General features: G+C 36.4%; 1 protein-coding gene and 1 long non-coding RNA gene across 2 annotated transcripts in view; both read right to left on the bottom strand.

Annotated features, from left to right (window-relative positions):
• LOC115212161 (myotubularin-related protein 13) overlaps positions 1 to 18,924 on the bottom strand; it is a gene marked incomplete at its 5' end in the record, with an annotated part of 221,051 nt that overhangs the window by 152,249 nt on the left and 49,878 nt on the right. Inside the window, one exon of the mRNA XM_029781000.2 lies at positions 15,358 to 15,512. Within this exon, the coding sequence (XP_029636860.2) occupies positions 15,358 to 15,512 (155 nt within the window). The remainder of the gene's footprint in view (positions 1 to 15,357; positions 15,513 to 18,924) is intronic.
• On the bottom strand, positions 6,482 to 7,604 carry LOC118763324. Its single transcript, XR_004999067.1, has 2 exons — positions 7,165 to 7,604; positions 6,482 to 7,123 (listed from the first exon to the last, which is right to left on the bottom strand). It is a non-coding gene; the product is annotated as an uncharacterized LOC118763324 (long non-coding RNA).

The raw sequence follows: 18,924 nt of genomic DNA, 5'->3' as shown, positions 1-18,924 counted from the left end.
TTCAACCAATACAGATATCTCTATTTTTTCTGACAATTCCAGATACTATACTCATATTACACAAATCCTTACAAATACTGCCCATCATTTCTTCCAGTCATAACAACCTGAGATTGACAACTGAAGACATCATGACTTGATAGAAATTACTGAAGAAGATGAACAGTATTATTCCCAAATGGTTTCCAATTCAGCTATAATGGAAGTTACCTTCATTTATGTTGCATCACCCTTACAGAAATAAGGTAACTTCTAAACTTTAAAAGGTCTTCAATGCTATTAACTACATGAAAAACAAAATGTGTTGTTTGTCTTGAAAATATGTGGTTTGTCTTGCAGTATTAGTTAACTCCAAACTCCCAAGTTCAGACTATTGTCAGAACTTCTGCACTGTTACCACAAATACACACAACCAAACATATAAAATATATATATAGGCACAGGTGTAGCAGTGTGGTAAGAAGCTTGCCTCCCAACCACATGGTTTCCGGGTTCAGTCCCACTGCGTGGTTCCTTGGGCAAGTGTCTTCTACTATAGCCTTGGGCCGACCAAAGCCTTGTGAGTGGATTTGGTAGACAGAAACTGAAAGAAGCCTGTCATGTGTATGTGTATTTGTGTGTCTGTCATCCCCAACATCACTTGACGACCAATGTTGGTGCTTTTATGTCCCTGTAACTTAGCAAAAGAGTTCAATAGAATAATATTAGGCTTACAAAGAATATGTCCTAGGGTTGATTTGTTCGACTAAAGGCAGTGCTCCAGCATGGCTGCAGTCAAATGACTGAAACCAATAAAAGAATACATTCATACATGCACACATATAAATATATGTAGGGTTATATATATATATTGAGAGAGAGAAACAAAAACTGAAAATATTCATCAGTAGAACACTCGTATAAGCATATAGATATTTATATATTTACAGAACGAACTTACATGGAGTACAAAAAAAAACCCCAGAAAACTAAGGAGAGAGGGCATAGTATATCACACCCAACAGCTGTTTCTGGGGGATTGGAATTACATAATAGCTGTAATGTTGGCAGATGGAGTGCACAAAAATCAAGGATATCCAACCAGTAATGGATGCATATAAACATTACCACTTCGGAGTGTAAGTACAAATCATTTGAGCACTACTTTGTGTTTTCTATATTGAGCATCTCGGGCTCTCTTGCCTTCCTGTAAGTCTGTATGATGATGTTTCTAAGTAGTTGTGCATGTGTATTGTTGCTTACTCCATACAAATTCTTAGTGTTATCAGAAAAGAGTAGGGACCTATCAGAAGTTTTAAGTCTATGAATATCTACTCTAAGTTTACTTTGGAAAGGGTTATAAGACTTATGGAATTTCGATCAGGGTATGATGGCCAAAAGGTCATTTTCAAAAGCCTCCAGTTCCTTGATATTGGATGGGAATTTAATGGATTTAAGGCCAAAATGTTTGGCCTCCATGATTGTAAGTCGTTGATACCTGGTTGATACCTTGTCAAAGAGATACACATTAGCTCCATCAGGTGATGGTCTGAAATGTTTGCAAGGTGCTTTGATATGACAAAAATCATTCACCACAGAGATGCTCAAAATATCTGGCAGTGTCAGCTATAGCCTAGTCACCTATATAGTCAACCATGTGATACATGAAGGAGTCCTACCCAATGACTGGTGTAGCAGCACCATGGTCAACTGCTACAAAGGTAAAGATGATGCTTTAGATACAAATAATTACAGAGGTATCAAGCTGTTGGATCAGGTAATGAAAGTCATGGAAAGAGTTGTAGTCCAACTAATTACCAAGATGCAGTTTAGGTTTGTGCCAGGGAAAAGCACCACTAATGCTATATTTCTGCAATAGAAATACCTAGCCAAAGATAAACCCCTGTACTTGGCTTTCATTGACATGAAGAAAGCCTTCGACAGGGTCCCCTGATCCCTTATCTGCTAGACAATGTGGAAACTAGGGATAGATGAATGGTTAGTGAGAGCTGTGCAAGCCATGTACAGGGACACTGTCAGTAAGGTGAGGGTTGGCAACGAGTACAGTGAAGAATTCCAGGTAGAGGTAGGGGTCCACCAAGGTTCAGTCTTCAGCCCCCTCCTATTTATCATAGTCCTCCAGGTAATAACGGAGGAATTCAAGACAGGATGCCCCTGGGAGCTTCTCTATGTTGATGACCTTGTTCTAATTGCTGAGTCACTATCAGAACTAGAGGAGAAGTTTCAGGTGTGGAAGCAATGATTAGAATTGAAGGGCCTTAGAGTCAACCTAGCTAAAACCAAAGTCTTAATAAGTAGGAAGGCAGACAAACCACAAATCCCTTCAGGTAGATGGCCCTGCTCGATCTGTAGAAAAGGTGTAGGTAGAAACTCTATAAGATGTACCCAGTGTAATCTATGGACACATAAGAGGTGCAGTAATATCAAAGGAAGGCTAACTGGGAAGATAGTTTTTGTATGTGGTAGATGCTCAAGAGCAATAAACACTGAAAATGTGCAGAGAACAACTTCTGCCACATTCCAGGGAGAAAAACTACAAGTAGTTAACAGCTTCTGTTAACCTAGGTGACCAAGTCAGTAGCGGGGGTGGATACTCTGAAAGTGTAGCTACTAGAATAAGAATAGCCTGGGCAAAGTTCAGCAAGCTCTTACCTCTGCTGCTGACAAACTCGCTCAGAGTAAAAGGTAAACTGTATGACGCATGTGTAGGAACAGCCCTGCTATGTGGCAATGAAACATGGGCTGTAACTGATGAGGACATCCATAAGCTTGCAAGAAATGAAGTCAGTAAGCTCCGCTGAATGTGTTATGTCAGTGTGCATATACAACAGAATGTAAGTACCTTGAGAGAAAAGTAGGACCTAAGAAGCATCAGATGTGGTGTGCAAGAGAAACGACTGCACTGGTATGGTCATGTGGTGAGAATGGATGAAGATAGCTGTGTGAAAAAGTGTCATAACCTCGTGGTTGAGGGAACCTATGAAAGAGGTAGACCCAGGAAGACCTGTGATGAGGTGGTGAAGCACAACCTTTGAACATTAGGCCTCACTGAGGCGATGACTAGTGACCGAGACCTTTGGAAATAAGCTGTGCTTGAGAAGATCTGGCAAGCCGAGTGAGAACATAACCCATGGCCCATACCAGTGGTGTAACCAGCCCACTTATGTGTACCTTTGAAAACTAAAGTCTGCTTGTGAAGACCTGTTGAGGCAAGTGAAATTGAAATCAAATTCGCTGATGTGGCCGAAGACAGCACCGCCTGACTGGCATCTGTGTAAGTGGAACATTAAGAGCACCATCTGAGCAGGATCATTACCAGGGCTGCTGACTGGCTCCCATGCCGGTGGCATGTAAAAAGCACCATAAAAGCATGGTCGTTACCAGTGTCACCTTACTGGCACTTGTGCTGGTGGCATGTGAAAAATAACATTCAAGAGAAATCGTTGCCAGTGCTGCTGGACTGGCAACATTGCTAGTGCTGCTGGATGTGCAGGTGGCACGCAAAAAACACCATTTGAGCATGGCCATTGCCAGTACCACCTGACTGGCCCTTGTGCCAGTGGCATGTAAAAGCACCCACTACACTCTAGGAGTGGTTGGCGTTAGGAAGGGCAGCCAGCTGTAGAAACTCTGCCAGATCAAATTGGAGCTAGTGCAGCCATCTGGCTTGCCAGTGCTCAGTCAAACCGTCCAATCCATGCCAGCATGGAAAGCGGACGTTGAACGATGATGATGATCATCATCATCATTACAGAGTACAGTGATATGCTGTGCTGAAAATTGAGACGAGTTGCATACTAGCTTTCTCCAGTTCAGGACATTTTAGTTTTGGAACCTGTTTCCGGAACTCAATTATAGACCGAGATTTATGGATTATTTATCTGTTAGTTTTTCCATTAGTAATTCTATTAGTTCCATTTCCACAGTAGATGGCTTCATAACAAGAGGTTTGAGAAGTGGACAACCATCACTAAAGGGATTTACAGGAGATGAAGCAAGTCATCAAATCTGGTTAGGAAATTCTCAAGCAGTCTTTATAACAGGTGTTTATGCCCTTCCAGATTGTAGTGTTTTATTTCATTTCTAGAGTATGCATACCGTCAATAACAATGGCAGACATTTTACTAAACAGTGTGATAATTACAGCATTTTAGATTGTATATATGAATATTCAATTTTTCTCATGAAAGTAGTTAGCGAGAGCATGAGGATGTTAATTTTTAAAAATGACAAAATAACAGGAAAAACAAGAAAATTATATTTATCACTCTTCAGCCATCACACAGGTTTGATTACTTTTAATATGTACAATATGTTGTAGTCAATGGCTCATTATTCTACATTATCTTGTACAAGAAGCTCTCTAATTTCACAGATGTTGTACATGTATATGTATTCAAAACTGCTGAAATATATATACATATTTACAAATGAGTATACTATCTGAACATGGCCAATGCCAGTCCCACCTGACTGGCTCCCATGCCAATGGCACATAAAAAGCACTATCTGAACATGATCAATGACAGGCCTACCTGACTGGCTCCTGTGCCAGTGGCACATAAAAAGCACCCACTTACACTCTTGGAGTAGTTGGCATTAGGAAGGGCATCCAGCCGTAGAAACATTACCAGATCAGATTAGAGCCTGGTGCCACTGCTGGCTCTCCAGACCTCAGTCAAACCATCCAACCCAAGCCAGCATGGAAAACGGACATTAAACAATGATGATGATGATGATGTTACATAGATTTTCTAAAGGTTTTCAAGGGACAGATACTGTGGTGGTTCCACATGAATAAATAAGAAGACCAGCATTAGATAGACAAACATGGTTACAAGCTGAATATTTGAAAGGATCATTAACATTTATGGGGCTTCTTTTCTTTGTCTTGTTTCAGTTTGGTATGTTTAGTGTGATTCTCCAAAGTACATGAACACATTCAGTATATAGTTTTACCCATAATGGCCTAGCAATTTTCCAACTTTCTACAAGAATATTACCCATAGTTGAAGGTATTCAAGAAATGACCATCCAGTATATTTTTCTTATTCAGAGGTATACAATATGCCACCCTTGTTTTAAAATAACAACATAACTTAAAGGAGATTAAGTTACTGTTTCTAGAATTGTGTTAATATCGTGAGAGTGGAAAATAATTTCGCAACCTTATCTTCATTCTCTATATGTAACAACAAGATCCTATGGTGGTACCACTTAAAAAAAAACTCAGGAGGCAGAAAATTAATAATTTAATAGTGTCTATATTTGCATTTTTTAGTTTGGTTTTTATCATATTTGGCAATAGATTTTAACTTCTTAATTAACAGCAGCATATATCAAATAACTTTTTTTTTAAAGTTAAGAAATAAAATAAAGTTGCTCTTCTTTTTAATTTTTGATATGACAATTATACATACACCAACAAGAAGAATAATGGCTACGTTTCCTATCAAAAACCAGCCAAACAATTTTTGAGTAAAGCAATGGTATTAAAATCCAGCTAAAACAAGATTGAGTACCACCACACTGACTTGGATTCAAAGTTCAGTGGTGTAAAAAGCAAATTACGGTTAGACTAATTAAAGAAGATCAAATAAATCTAGAGGAAGAAATGATTTCAACTGATAGTTCTTTCTAATATCAGACAATCAGATACCTGACCACAATATCAAATATACTGGATTGGTATTAGAGTTCTTTGTGGTTAACAAGTTCTAGTTTGGCCTTCTATGGCAACAGAAATCCAACAAGATTGACAAAATGCTTTTAAAAAATTATAATTTATGCTAATTGAGAAGTGTTTCAAGGTTCAAATGTTTTGACAAGGTATCTCAAATAGAAAGGAACTCATTCTAGAAAAAGAAGTATAAATATAAAAAAATTTAAATGCTAGGCAGAGCTCACAAATGATGGCTGTATTCTTCTTCAAAACTATTTTCCTGTGTTTCCTTTCTCACAGGTTGTTTGGAATGAATTAGAAACTTCAGCTACTTCCAAGAATTCATCCAAAGAATTTATATCCCCCTCACTTCATTACCTTCCCTTGGATGATTACATTGGTCAAGAAGTATTTTTCCTTTAAGCATATGTTAAGGTGTACTTAGTTGTAGTTTTAATACTGATTTCAAATATACAATTAGTTTTTTGACATCACGTACAGTTTTCAAGATGAGAAAGTTTTTTTTGGCTTTAGCTCATGCATTATATAGAAATTCCAATTAATGACATGTAAGCATTTACATCATGGAAACATACCTTTAAAATAAACTACATTATTCATTGCTGCATAGTTCAGATGCAATATTTCATCTTCTTAAATTAACCAATCAAGTGTTGTCTGATGAAATGGGTATTTCAACATCTCAAATTGTCCAGCCATAATTGGTCTGATGAAATATTTCATCAAGTTCAATATAGATATAACCGTTTGTTTCTACAATGTCAAGACATATGTAGAAATTGTCCTGATGTGTTTTGCTATGTCTGTGGACAATTTGTTATGAAAGCTCAAAAACATACAATAGCACCAGAGATCAAGAAGATTTATAAGCTATACTTTGACCGTCCTCTTGGAGATCAGGACAAGTTATGGGCACCACATTTTATCTGCTCAGCTTGCTCAAATGGCTTATGTGACTGGTTTAATAATAATAAGAAGGAGTCCATGCCTTTTGCCATTCCAATGATATGGAGGGAGCCAAAAGACCATTTTAATGACTGTTATTTTTGTCACAGGATTTTCTATGAAGAATAAACACAAAATTGTGTAACCCAATTTGGATTCTGCAATGAGACATGTGCCTTACAATGGAAATCTGCCAATTCCAGTTACACCAGATGATGGTAGTGAAACATCAGATGATGCTTCTGACTGTCACGACAGTACTGCTGAGGAAGATTGCATGGCTGATGATGATGATAGCTTTGAATCTCAGAAATTTTCTCAAGCTGAAGTGAATAACTTTGTCAGAGACTTATCCCTCTCAAAAGATAAAGCAGAACTGATGGCATCAAGACTGAATGAGAAATATCAGCTAGAGCACTGTGTTCATCATATAACTTATTTTTGGCAGAGAAATGTGGTTCTACAAATGTGTTTTTCTGTTGAAGGCCCACTTTGCTTTGGCAGTAACATCGATGGACTTTTCGAATGTTTATCACAAAATCATGATCTTGCAGAGTGGCGTTTGTTTATTGACTCTTCAAAACAAAGTTTAAAAGCTGTACTTCTCCATAATGGCAATTTGAAGCCCTCCATTCCTATTGCACACTCCATTCATCTTCATGAACCATATGAGAATATGGAACTTTTACTTCTTGTCATTGCCTATGAAAGATACTCATGGAAATATGTGGAGATTTAAAAGTCATTAGAATGTTAATGGGAATACAGTGAGATTTCACAAAATACCGTTGTTTCTTGTGTCTATGAGATAGTTGGGCAACTGACAGACAAGAACATCATACCAGCCAGGACTGTCAAGTATCAAGAAGACACCTCTTGTAGATCCATGTAATGTCTTATTACCTCCTTTGCACATAAAGCTTGGACTGATGAAACAGTTTGTAAAGACACTGGGGAAGAGAAATTCCAGAGAGAGTTTGAGTATATTGTAGAAAGGTTTTCAAAAATCACACAGGCGAAGTTGAAAGAGGGTATCTTTCAACCCTCAAGAAAAGTACTCAAAGATGTCAAGACAACACTGGATAAACTGGAACTGCCTGCCTAGAATGCTTTCAATTGGATCTGTGAGAATTTCTTGGGCAACAAGAAAGTAATGGACTACAAGGATGGCATCAAGAATCTTCTGAAATGTTTCTTAGCAATGAGTTGTCGCATATCACAGAAAGTTCACTTCTTGGACTCCCATCTGGATTTCTTCACAGATAACCTTGGAGCAGTGTCTGATGAACATAGTGAAAGATTTCATCAGGACATTAGTACTAAGGAAAAAATGGTACCAAGGCTTCTGGAATGACAGTATGCTGGCTGACTACTGCTGGACACTTTACCCTGATCATCCAGATCAGGAATACTGCAGGAAATCCAAATCACAATGTTTCTAACTCTGTTGTTCTAACATTGTCTGTTTTGTCTGACCCATTTTTTGTGTATTCACTCTTTGTAGAATGATAGTGATGATTTTTAACTCATTTACTTTCTAAAAATAATATGTCCTTATTTATTACATTAAAGATTTCATATATACAAACTAGCTAGCTCTGTGCCATCAAAAAGACAGCTAATTGTAGTATTTTATATATAAATAAAGTACAAAATAAGGTACATAATAATCAAAGATACAAACATTCACGTACTTCCCTTGTACATGTACACACATATACTCACACAAAATGGAAATGCTGTTTGACTTTTCTTTTCAGCGTTGAATGTTCACCATCCCATTTCCATTGCATACACACACACACACATACACAAACATTCACATACCTCCTTTTACATACACACACATATACTCACGCAGAATGGAAATGCTGATTTTTTTTCACCCCTTCCTTCATTATTCATCTATCACCTCTTCCTTTCTCAGTCATATATTGTAATGGAAAAAAACAGAAGATACACGATGTGCTCTTTACCACTTCCTTTCTCTCATTGCTCTTACTTTCTCTCACACCCTCTCAGTCAGGACTAGTACTTTCACTACTTCTTCACTGAATTACTCTCCTCTCTCTTCACTTATACTACTCTTTCTTCTACTCCCTCCTGCATAATTTTGGACAAATATATATATATATACACACACACACACACACACACACACACACACAAATATATAAAAACACTGTTCTCATTATTATATTAGGAGATATGTAAATAATTGCATATGTCTACTGGAAAACTGATATGTGCTGCATACAAATGGAGTAAAATTTTGAAATCAGCATGAAAAAATTAGTCTAGAAACTTGGTTTGCATTCATAATGACTATAATACATTTAATTTTGTCGACCAGTGTTATCAGTGTTCAGAAGAGTCTACATCATGATAGTGTAAGGAAGATTCTGATGAATTACAGGAACTTGATAGGGATCCAGTGCTGGAAAAATAGATAAAAATGCATGGATAAAATGCATTAGTTTGAAAATATATTAGTAGAAAATATATGAGATAACAGAGAATTGTCAAAATAAATGAAATCACAGCTTCAATATCTGACAGCAATTAAATGGTGAAAATATTTCACTGAAGAGAATTCAACAAATATATTTTTTTTCAATGTATGTGTAGAGCAAAAATACAAAGAGTACACATGCAATAGTGGGTTGATCTCAAAGATAAAGCTTATATATATATATATCCCTAGTTAAATGTGGATGTCCTGTTAGAGCAACTATACTGCAGTGGATAACATGAGAAATTCTCATATTGGTTTTGGCGACAAAATGCATTCTTGTTTATATCGCTGTCAGGGAGATAATTCATACTGCCTCTGTCGCTAATATATACACTGAATCGCAAAAGAAATGCAATTGTTTCATATGTCATTTTTATAAGGTAAATTCTGAAAATTTATTTCAGGGATGTAAGTGGAGGTTGATAGTCTTCTCTGACAAGAGCCAGTACTGCATTTCCACCTCTGATGGCAGAGTGAGGGTGTGGCGTAGAAGGGGTGAATGCTACAGAGATGCAAACAAACAAAAACAAAAGAAATGCAGCTCTGAAAACAGACATAGTCAACAACTATTGAAGATGTTGCGAGAAGCAAAGAAAATTTCAGAAGAAAAAAATAAATGAGTGAAAATCGAACCAGTGAGTATTAACAAGGCATCAAAACAGAATGATTCACCCCAGATACAACAAAACTAAATGAAAGTTCTGGGAAAACTAAAAATGGAAAACTATTTGTGGTCTATTTTTCATGTTTTGATCTTCAATTGTCTCCATTTTTCTATGAGATAAATTGTTACTATATATTCCTATTAAATTTTTGTATACATATTAAGAGCATTATTATATTGTTTTTGTTTGTTTTATATCTATGTCTTCAAGCCACCAGGCTATCCATCTAAGAAAAGCTCTTTGTATTTTTGTTTATTGTAATGCTTAGGTTCAATAAATTATAGTACATATGGTTTTAGTTTTCCCCTTGTACTACACATAAGCCAAAGTGTGTGTGATGTTTGCTTCATTTATAGACTGACATACTAGAGATCATAGATCAGAAGTTTATATGCACCCTTAATGCTATTGGCCAGAAAGAAACAGCTCTATAGTCTACAAGAAAGTTGGCAGTCATTTCCTGTATGTTGGCCAGAAGGATACAAATCTATCATCTACATGAAAGTTAACAGCCGTTTCTTCTATATATGTTCAATACAATCTAAGTGAATAACTTTCAATATTCATTGTACAATATTGGTAGCCTTTTGCAACCCACTCAGTGATGGGTGTTTCTACTAATATATATATATATATATATATATATTATGTCAAGTAACATTAAACTAAAGAACTACATAATACATATTTATAAAGTACATATTTCTTATGCGTTCTATCATAATGCAAGAGTTGTAAAATATTCTTTTATTTTTTTACTTCTTTCAGTCATTTGACTGTGGCCATGCTGGGGCACCACCATAAAGGGTTTTAGTGGAATAAATGGACCCCAGGACTTATTCTTTGTAAGCCTAGTACTTATTCTATCAATCCCCTTGTGCTGAGCCACTAAGTTATGGGGATATAAATACACCAGTTGTCAAGTGATGGTGGAAGGACAAACACACATAAATATATGCATATACATACATACATACATACATACATATACATGTGTGTGTGTGTGTGTGAGTGACAGGCTTCTTTCAGTTTCCATCTACCAAATCCACTCACAAGGCATTGGTCAACCTGAGGCTATAGCAAAAGACACTTTCCAAAGGTTCCATGCATTGGGACTGAACCCAGAACCAGTCTTCTTACCACACATAGTGCCACCATTATCTGAAATAGTGGATATTCTATTATAGATATAATATATCTATTATATCAAAAGTTGATAGTTTACACTGAGTTTCACTTTAGACTAAGCTGTTCATGATGGGGGTGGGGGGGGGGGCAGTAAAACAATATAGTTTGATATTTTTGTAGAGGGTACATCTGTTTCAAAATCCGTTCATATTTACATCATGAACTTTGTTATAGACACAAACATACATGATGGTGCATCCACGCACATATATGTGTGTGTGTGCATACATACATATATAATTATGTCATCTGATTGCTGGGTCCTTGTCTGATGTGCCTGTGGGAGGTTTATCCAGATTTTATTTATATATGCAAATTTTAGGTTAGTTAAAACATGTTTGTGACCTATTTCAACTGCTTAAAGGCTAATTCATAGTAGGTACCATAAAAAGTTTTCTCTTATGGTAAAAGGGTATAAAAACACCTTATCTGTCCAGTGTTGCCATCTATCAGGATTCCTAGACATCGATGTTTCCAACTCTTAGCTGTTATCAATGGGAAATACCTAAGAGAGGCAACTCTGAACAGACCTTATTAAATCTATAGCTTTAACTAAAATATGGTCAACAACACTGACTAATTTGTGCTTGTAGACCTCAAGGTCATGGAAATTACCATGATATTAGCACCAAGCAGTAATTTGGAATAAGCAAATTTTAGGATAGTTAAAATATGTTTGTAACATATTTCAACTGCTAAAAGGGAAATTCACTGCAGTTGCCACAACAGGTAATAATATGGCATCAAACATTCATTTAATCCCATTGAAAAATCAGTGCATATTCAGATTTTATTATTTTTTCTTGACATAAACTGATGGGGATGCCCATTTTGTGTAATCAATTTTTTCTATAATGCTAAGCCTTTTAAGTCTACCCAATTCTTCCTTGACTTGTTTCAATGCTGCAACAGGTACTGTTTGTATTTGTTTAAAAACCGGTATAGCATTTTCTTTCATTTGAAACTTCACCTCTGTTTAGGTGCAAAAACCCAGTTCCTCAGAAAAAACTTCAGGAAAAATAATTTAAATTCTTTTTTCATATCTTCCAACACCTCATTTGTACTGGCGGAAGAACCATTCACATTTTTGCAAAAAATATTTATGGGGAGGTCCCATAAGTTAAATAGTTCCATCCAATCTGTTCCAAATGAATTTGTTGTATTTTTAAACACAAAATTTTTGGCTTTCAAGGTTTTTCTATGAAATGTAACATCACTTATCATTTTGCCCATAAAATGCAATTTTTTTCCTGAAACACCTCATGCAATTTTCGAAGTTTCCTTTAATCTAGGTTTCCCTATTTTTCTCCTTGTGTCTATCTTAATTATTATGATATCACTACCTGTGTCCAACTGTAACTTGATATTCACATTATTCATTTTTATGGAGACAAATTTTCTTTTCTGAGCCTTGCTTAGAATTTTTGTTAACAATACATTCTTTCTAGCAATTTTTTTTGTTTGGCCCCCCTTTTTTGTTTTGCTATATAATGTGAGCTTTTATGTTCAATTTTTCCACACTCAAAACTTTATGATTTTTAAAAGGACAATTACTTCTAAAATGTGAACCCCAACACCCATACCATGGATTTGGTCTTGACGTTCATTTTTCCTTTTTCTTATCCATTTCAGGTTGACACACTTGTATCTGAGAGCAATCTTTTTCCTCATATTTTATCTGTGTCATGTCTTAAATTTATAATCCTCTGGCATTCTTCAGCCACTGCCTGCAGAGTTAATTTTTGGTCCTGTTCTAATTTTGTTTATATACAGGAACATATATCAGCATCTTTTCTAACATTTAACCCTTGAACAAACATTAGACATTTGGACAAATCCAGGGTTAATTAATTTAATTTGAATTTTTCACACTCTGTTAACAACCCCAGCATAAGTGATGAAATCTTCATCGTCTTTTTTAACTAAATTTAAACACTGCCAACGAATATTGAATAGGTAAGTTCTTTCGCTGAAAATTTTCAATAACAAATTGTTTCATTGAAACAAATCTCACCTGGTTTCTTTGGCAGAATATAACAGTATTTTTTTGTGTTCAGCACCTTCTTATCATCATTCCAATTTTTACATTCTTCTTTGAAGATTTCTTTGTATCTTCTAAAATATGCAGAATAAGTAATACCTTCTGGGTTATAAATAAATTCTCCAATTGAGTTTGTCACACTGTCTGAAGAGAACGAACCTGAAGTATTTTCAAACTTCTTCAACATTACTTCCAGTAACTGTTGGTATTGTTGTTGTTGCTGTTGTAGCTGTTGTTGTAACAGTTGCTATGGCAACTGCACCATGCAAGCCAATAAGTCTTTCATGTTAATGATTTTTTTTTTCTTTGATTTTGTAGCAAAAAAAATTTTAACATCTGATGCAAGCCTTGAATATCTCATTGCCACTTTTATATAATGATTGTTGCTTGGCTCTTAGGTAGTATTGTTTGTTGCACACATCACTCTTGTTTTTGTTGTACTAAGCACTCTTGTTTTTTGCTTGAACGGACTTCAGTGCAATTTTTTAACCCCGAAAATACATCTCCTGTAGCTGGTTAACACTGCAAAGCTGCATCCAATATACTGTGAGCAGGGGAATCAAACCCCTACCACATTCTAGTGATGGGACCAACACACAGTAATTCGGACAACTACCATTATGATAAACTGTGGGTTTGGTGCAAGTTCAGTTTTCACTAACATACCGGGTTCGGTGCAAGTTCAATGCAGAACTAACACACTGACTCAATGACCTCTACCAACCCCTTGTCTCAACCAATATGCTATTATTTATAAAAGTTTGGCTAGTCCATTCTTCCAATCCCCCAGGAGTGTCAATGACTCTTGCTACAATAGTTACCAAATGGTTAAGGTGTTCAGTTCATGATCATAATGTCATGGGTCAATTCTTGGATCAGGTGGCATGTTGTCTCCTTAAGTAAGGTACTTCATTTTACTCAACTGAAAAGCCAGCTAATGCAGCTCTCTTGCTCTTCAGCTGTAGATCCTAGATGATCCCACAGGCTAAAAGGATAGAGGTGTAATCTCAGTAAAGAAGATTACTTTAAAATGCCAAGTCTGTGTAGATATGGGATACAAAATTGTGGAATTAGCAGCATTTGTAGAATACAAAACAGAAATAGCATGTAAATTACCAAAATATATTTCACACAACCAATCACTAAATAATGGGAGTATGGGAGCAAAAGATTTCATCAACAGAGATGGTTAGGGGAAAGAAAGATGTTGGAACTGTCAGAGTAATTATAAAAATCATTCCTAAATTAGAAAATTAGAATTAATGAAGATTAATTTAATGATCATCATTACTATTATTATGAATTAGTTCATTAAGAATTCCCTTGACATTAATTATATTATACAAAAGCATTCACAATGAGCTCCCTTAACAGTGTGTCTCTGAACATCATATACGTACAGGTGATAGTTTAAGAAATTATTTAAAATGTCCCTTAAATTACTCAAGAAATAACTGAGAAAATAGAGGAAAACTAGTTATGTTTGGCAATGTTATTTGTTTTGTTGGATTAACAGAATCAATAAAGTTAATTGTGATAGTTTAAATCCCACCAAGGACAATTTTACCATTTGTCTTTCCAACAAGTCATACATTGGTGGATATCAATCAAAATGACAATACTTTCTACATTTCCATGTTTATTGAAGTGGATGGCAAATGGAATGAATAACTTCCATTACTCTGCACCTTTGACCCTGTGAAACTAGTAGGTTGGTATGAGGGCATTATAGAAATAAAAGTATGTAAGAATGGTGAAGTATTAGTAAATAGGTTAGACATGCCCAGTGACAACACAAAAGAAAAAAAAACTGGAATTCATTAAAGAAATAAAATTATTTGTTAGGAGGAAATACGTTAAACTAGATACTACAAAGCAAACATTTGTTGACAAAAAACAATTTCTAAAAATAATTAAAAACATATACACACACATATAGAGAGACTGTAACACTGCACAGGGATCTCAAATGTACCTTCCAATGATAGGGGCCATGCTAATATTATCTCTCTCAACTGTAAGCAAACACAAACAGCACTCATATCAATGGTTCAGCAGAAACATCAGTAACATTAACATCACCAGTCTGTGAGGGCCTATTCATAGGCTAGGGGCATTGCTCAATCCTGCAGACCCAGAAAGTTAAAAACGCTTAGTGAGATGACAAACATATATATATATATCTACATGTCTTGTTATTTCACCTTCTTAAGAGTAGATCCCCCCCCCCCCCAACACCAATAAAATATAAAGATGATTGAAGTCTTTGTAATTGGTTTGATTTTATAAATTAGTTGGAATAGAAAAAAATATTACTTACTTGTTATTAAGATTGTGCTTAGCCACTCCTTCTTGAATTATATTCAGAATGATGGAACCATCTAGCTTTGGAAAGGGCATTTGGTGTATCCGTGAATAGGCACCTTCTGTTGGTTTGGGAAATTTAGGCACGTATGGCTGCGAGTTAGGGTTTTCCTGGGGAAATTTATATTTTTAGTCAATTAAAATATAGCATTTAAAATATTTAAGCAACAAGGTTTCTATTTTTGTAGAAATCATAATAATAATCCTTTGTACAATAGGCATAAAGCCTGAAATTTGGCAGGTAGGGAGCTAGCTGATTACATTGATCCCAGAGCTCATCTGGTACTTATTTCATCAACCCTGAAAGGATGAAAAACAAAATCGATCTCAGCAGAATTAACTCAGAAAGTAAAGACAGACAAATTGCCACTAAGCATTTTGTCCAGTGTGCTAACAATTCTACCAGCTCACTACCTTGATAATAACAACAACAATAATAATCCTTTCTACTATAAGCACAAAGCCTTAAATTTTGGGAGAGAGGCTGGACAATTACATTGACTTCTGTGCTCTACTGATACTTATTTCATTGACCTCCAAAATGATGAAGGTCAAAATCAGCCTAGTCAGAAATAGAACTCAGAAATGCCACCATGCATTTTATCAAGAGCAGTAATGTTTCTGCCAGCTCACCATAATAATAATAATAATAATAATAATAATAATAATCCTTTCTACTATAGGCACAAGGCTTAAAATTTGGGGAAGGGGGAAAGTCAATTACATCGACCCCATTACTCAACTGGTACTTACTTTGTTGACTCTAAATGGATGAAAGACAAAGTCAATCTCGGTGGAATTTGAACTCAGAACATAAAGATTTCATCTGGCATGCCAGCTCGCTGCTTTAATAATAATAATTTCAAATTTTGGTACAAGGCCAGCAATTTAGGGGAAGGGTGTAAATCGATTACATTGACTCCAGTACTGAACTGGTACTTATTTTATTGATCCCAAAAGGATGAAAGGCAAAGTCGAATAAATAATTGCTTCATTGATTTTGCATATTTCTTTTCAGCTTCTTTATTTTGGGTATCTTGACATTTATTTGACTCTTCATGATCTTGAGTATTTCAAAATCAGATCTGAGTACACTAATCTTATTTCTAATTCTTTCTTGTCATGCTCATTTCCTGTTTATATGTTGAATCTTTCTCTTCACTTAAACACCACACAGTACAGTGCTCATGGAAACTGCAGCATAAAATAGGTTATTCCGCAAGGTGAGATCTGATTTATTCTAATTCAAGATGGATCTTATGACTGCATTTACCTTGCCTATTAATCTATTATTTTGAGAAGATCATTGTGATATCACAGTTTGATGTGTTTGACTTTCAGCCACTCTGATAGAATATTTGTTTTTAGATTGTCAGGTTCAATGTCTGTGTTTACACTTCTACCGCAACCACTCACAATTACATCAACATCACAGGCAAATTTCATTGAGTATGTTATTTTGGGTATTTGTTATACTAGATTCTACTTCCATAGTGGAGAGATGTTTTGTATCATTACTTGCATTCTTATTTGTATAACTATTGGTCTGAATATGTAACTCAATATCCAGGCCAGTCAACAATTTCTCTTTTGTGATGTAAACATTAGCTAATTCATTAATATGTTCGGTCTATTGGTAGGGTTTTTTTTCCTTCCAGTTTAAAGATGTATATTCTATATTTGATTCATTTGTGGGAAAGTACATTGCAGTATAAAAGGCCTCTAGATCATCCTAGTCCATTTTACTCTGGTTTTAGTAGTACCAGATGAAGATGGTGTGCATAAAGAGCCTTCAAAGTTATCCCGTGAATGGGAGTCTTCATGCCAGTGTTTTGGGAAGGGATCAAACCATCATAAGACTTTTCGACTCCAGATTAATTTGACTTTGAGAAATGCAATCCATTTTTTATCAGGTGACAACTGATCTGGTATCTATTTTCTTTATTAGGTATTTCCAATATACTTGCATGTGGTCCTTATCACCAAGGGTGTGCTTTAATAGTGATCCCATCATAATAATAATAATAATAATAATAATAATTGTGTACAGTGCTCAGGTGCACTACAACTCATCTAAAGTGTATATATAATCAGGTGTAGTTTCGGCGGATTTCGGAAAGCATGAGGGCCTTAAAAGATGCAGTGTCATGGCAGTCAACAACTGACGCAGGCAGTTTATTCCATGCTTCAGCAACTCTGAGCGTGAAAAAATGTTTCCGAAAGTCATGGGAGCTGTATTGTTTTCTGACTTTGTAGGCATGTCCACGTGTGTTAGACACATGGAGATCAAAAAGGTGTTCAGTGTTGTTGTTGGTGAGGTGGTTGATAACTTTGTGGGTGTTTACCAAGTCCGTCGCCAAACGCCGGAGCTTCAGTGAATCCATGCCCAGGGAAACAAGGCGCTCAGAATATGGTAGGTGTCTGATGGAGGGTATGCGTTTGGTTGCACGTCTCTGGACAGATTCCAGGAGGTCAATGTTCTGTGCAAGATAGGGGTTCCAAACTGATGATGCGAATTCCAAGTGTGGTCGTACCATAACTGTATACAGTTTTAAATAGATGGCTGGAGAGCGGCTAACAAAAGACCTGCTGAGTGATGCCAAGACACCCTCGGCCTTCCTGACAATCTTAGAGATATGCTTTGACCAACGCAAATCACTGCTGACAGTGATGCCTAGGTCACGCTCGCAAGAGGATTTCTTGATATCAGTGTTGTGAAGGGAGTATGTGAACGCAGGGTTTTTTCTCCCAAAATGCATGGTGGTACACTTGTCCACAGCCAGTTTCAGTTGCCAGTCTGTGATCCATTGCTGCATTGTGTCTAGGTCTGATTGCAGGAAAGAGTTGTAGACATCAGGATCTGTCCTCTTGATTTCAAGGTACAGCTTGATGTCGTCTGCATATTTCAATACTGTGGCATTCTTTAAATTGGCATCTATGTCGTTAATGTATGCCACAAACAAGAGGGGACCAAGGACAGATCCCTGTGGTACACCCGATGACATCTCATATGGTGTAGAGTGCTGTCCTAGAACTGTGACTACCTCCTTTCGGCTGAGGATGAAGGATTTCAACCAGTTAAAAAGGTCATCCCCCACACCCATTGCAGAGAGTTTCACCATAAGCCTTTTGTGTGGCACAGAGTTGAAAGCCTTAGCAAAGTCAAGGTAGACAACATCCACCCATGAGCCACTGTCAGTAATCTGAGTAATGTCCTCAAGGAACTCGACAAGCTGGTCACTGCAGCTGGAGTTAAGGACAAATCCATATTGTGAGGGTCGGATGAGACTGTGAGAGCTCCAGAAGTTCCAGAGTGTTTCTCTGACACACGATTCCATCAGTTTTGCAATACAGCTAGTGAGACTGACTGGGCGATAGTTGACAGGTGATGTGCGGTCGCCCTTTTTGAACAGAGGAATGACACTGGCAGTTTTCCACTGCTCCGGAGTAGCACCATTGTTGAGACAGTACTGGAAGAAAATAGAAAGCTGGTGTAAAAGGAAGTGCCTGCCACGTTTGAGAA

The sequence above is a fragment of the Octopus sinensis genome, linkage group LG5 (assembly GCF_006345805.1).
Source record: "Octopus sinensis linkage group LG5, ASM634580v1, whole genome shotgun sequence".
NCBI lineage: Eukaryota > Metazoa > Mollusca > Cephalopoda > Octopoda > Octopodidae > Octopus > Octopus sinensis.
The sequence above is the reverse complement of the archived record's forward strand: the minus strand, read 5'-3'. Positions and strand labels throughout refer to the sequence as shown.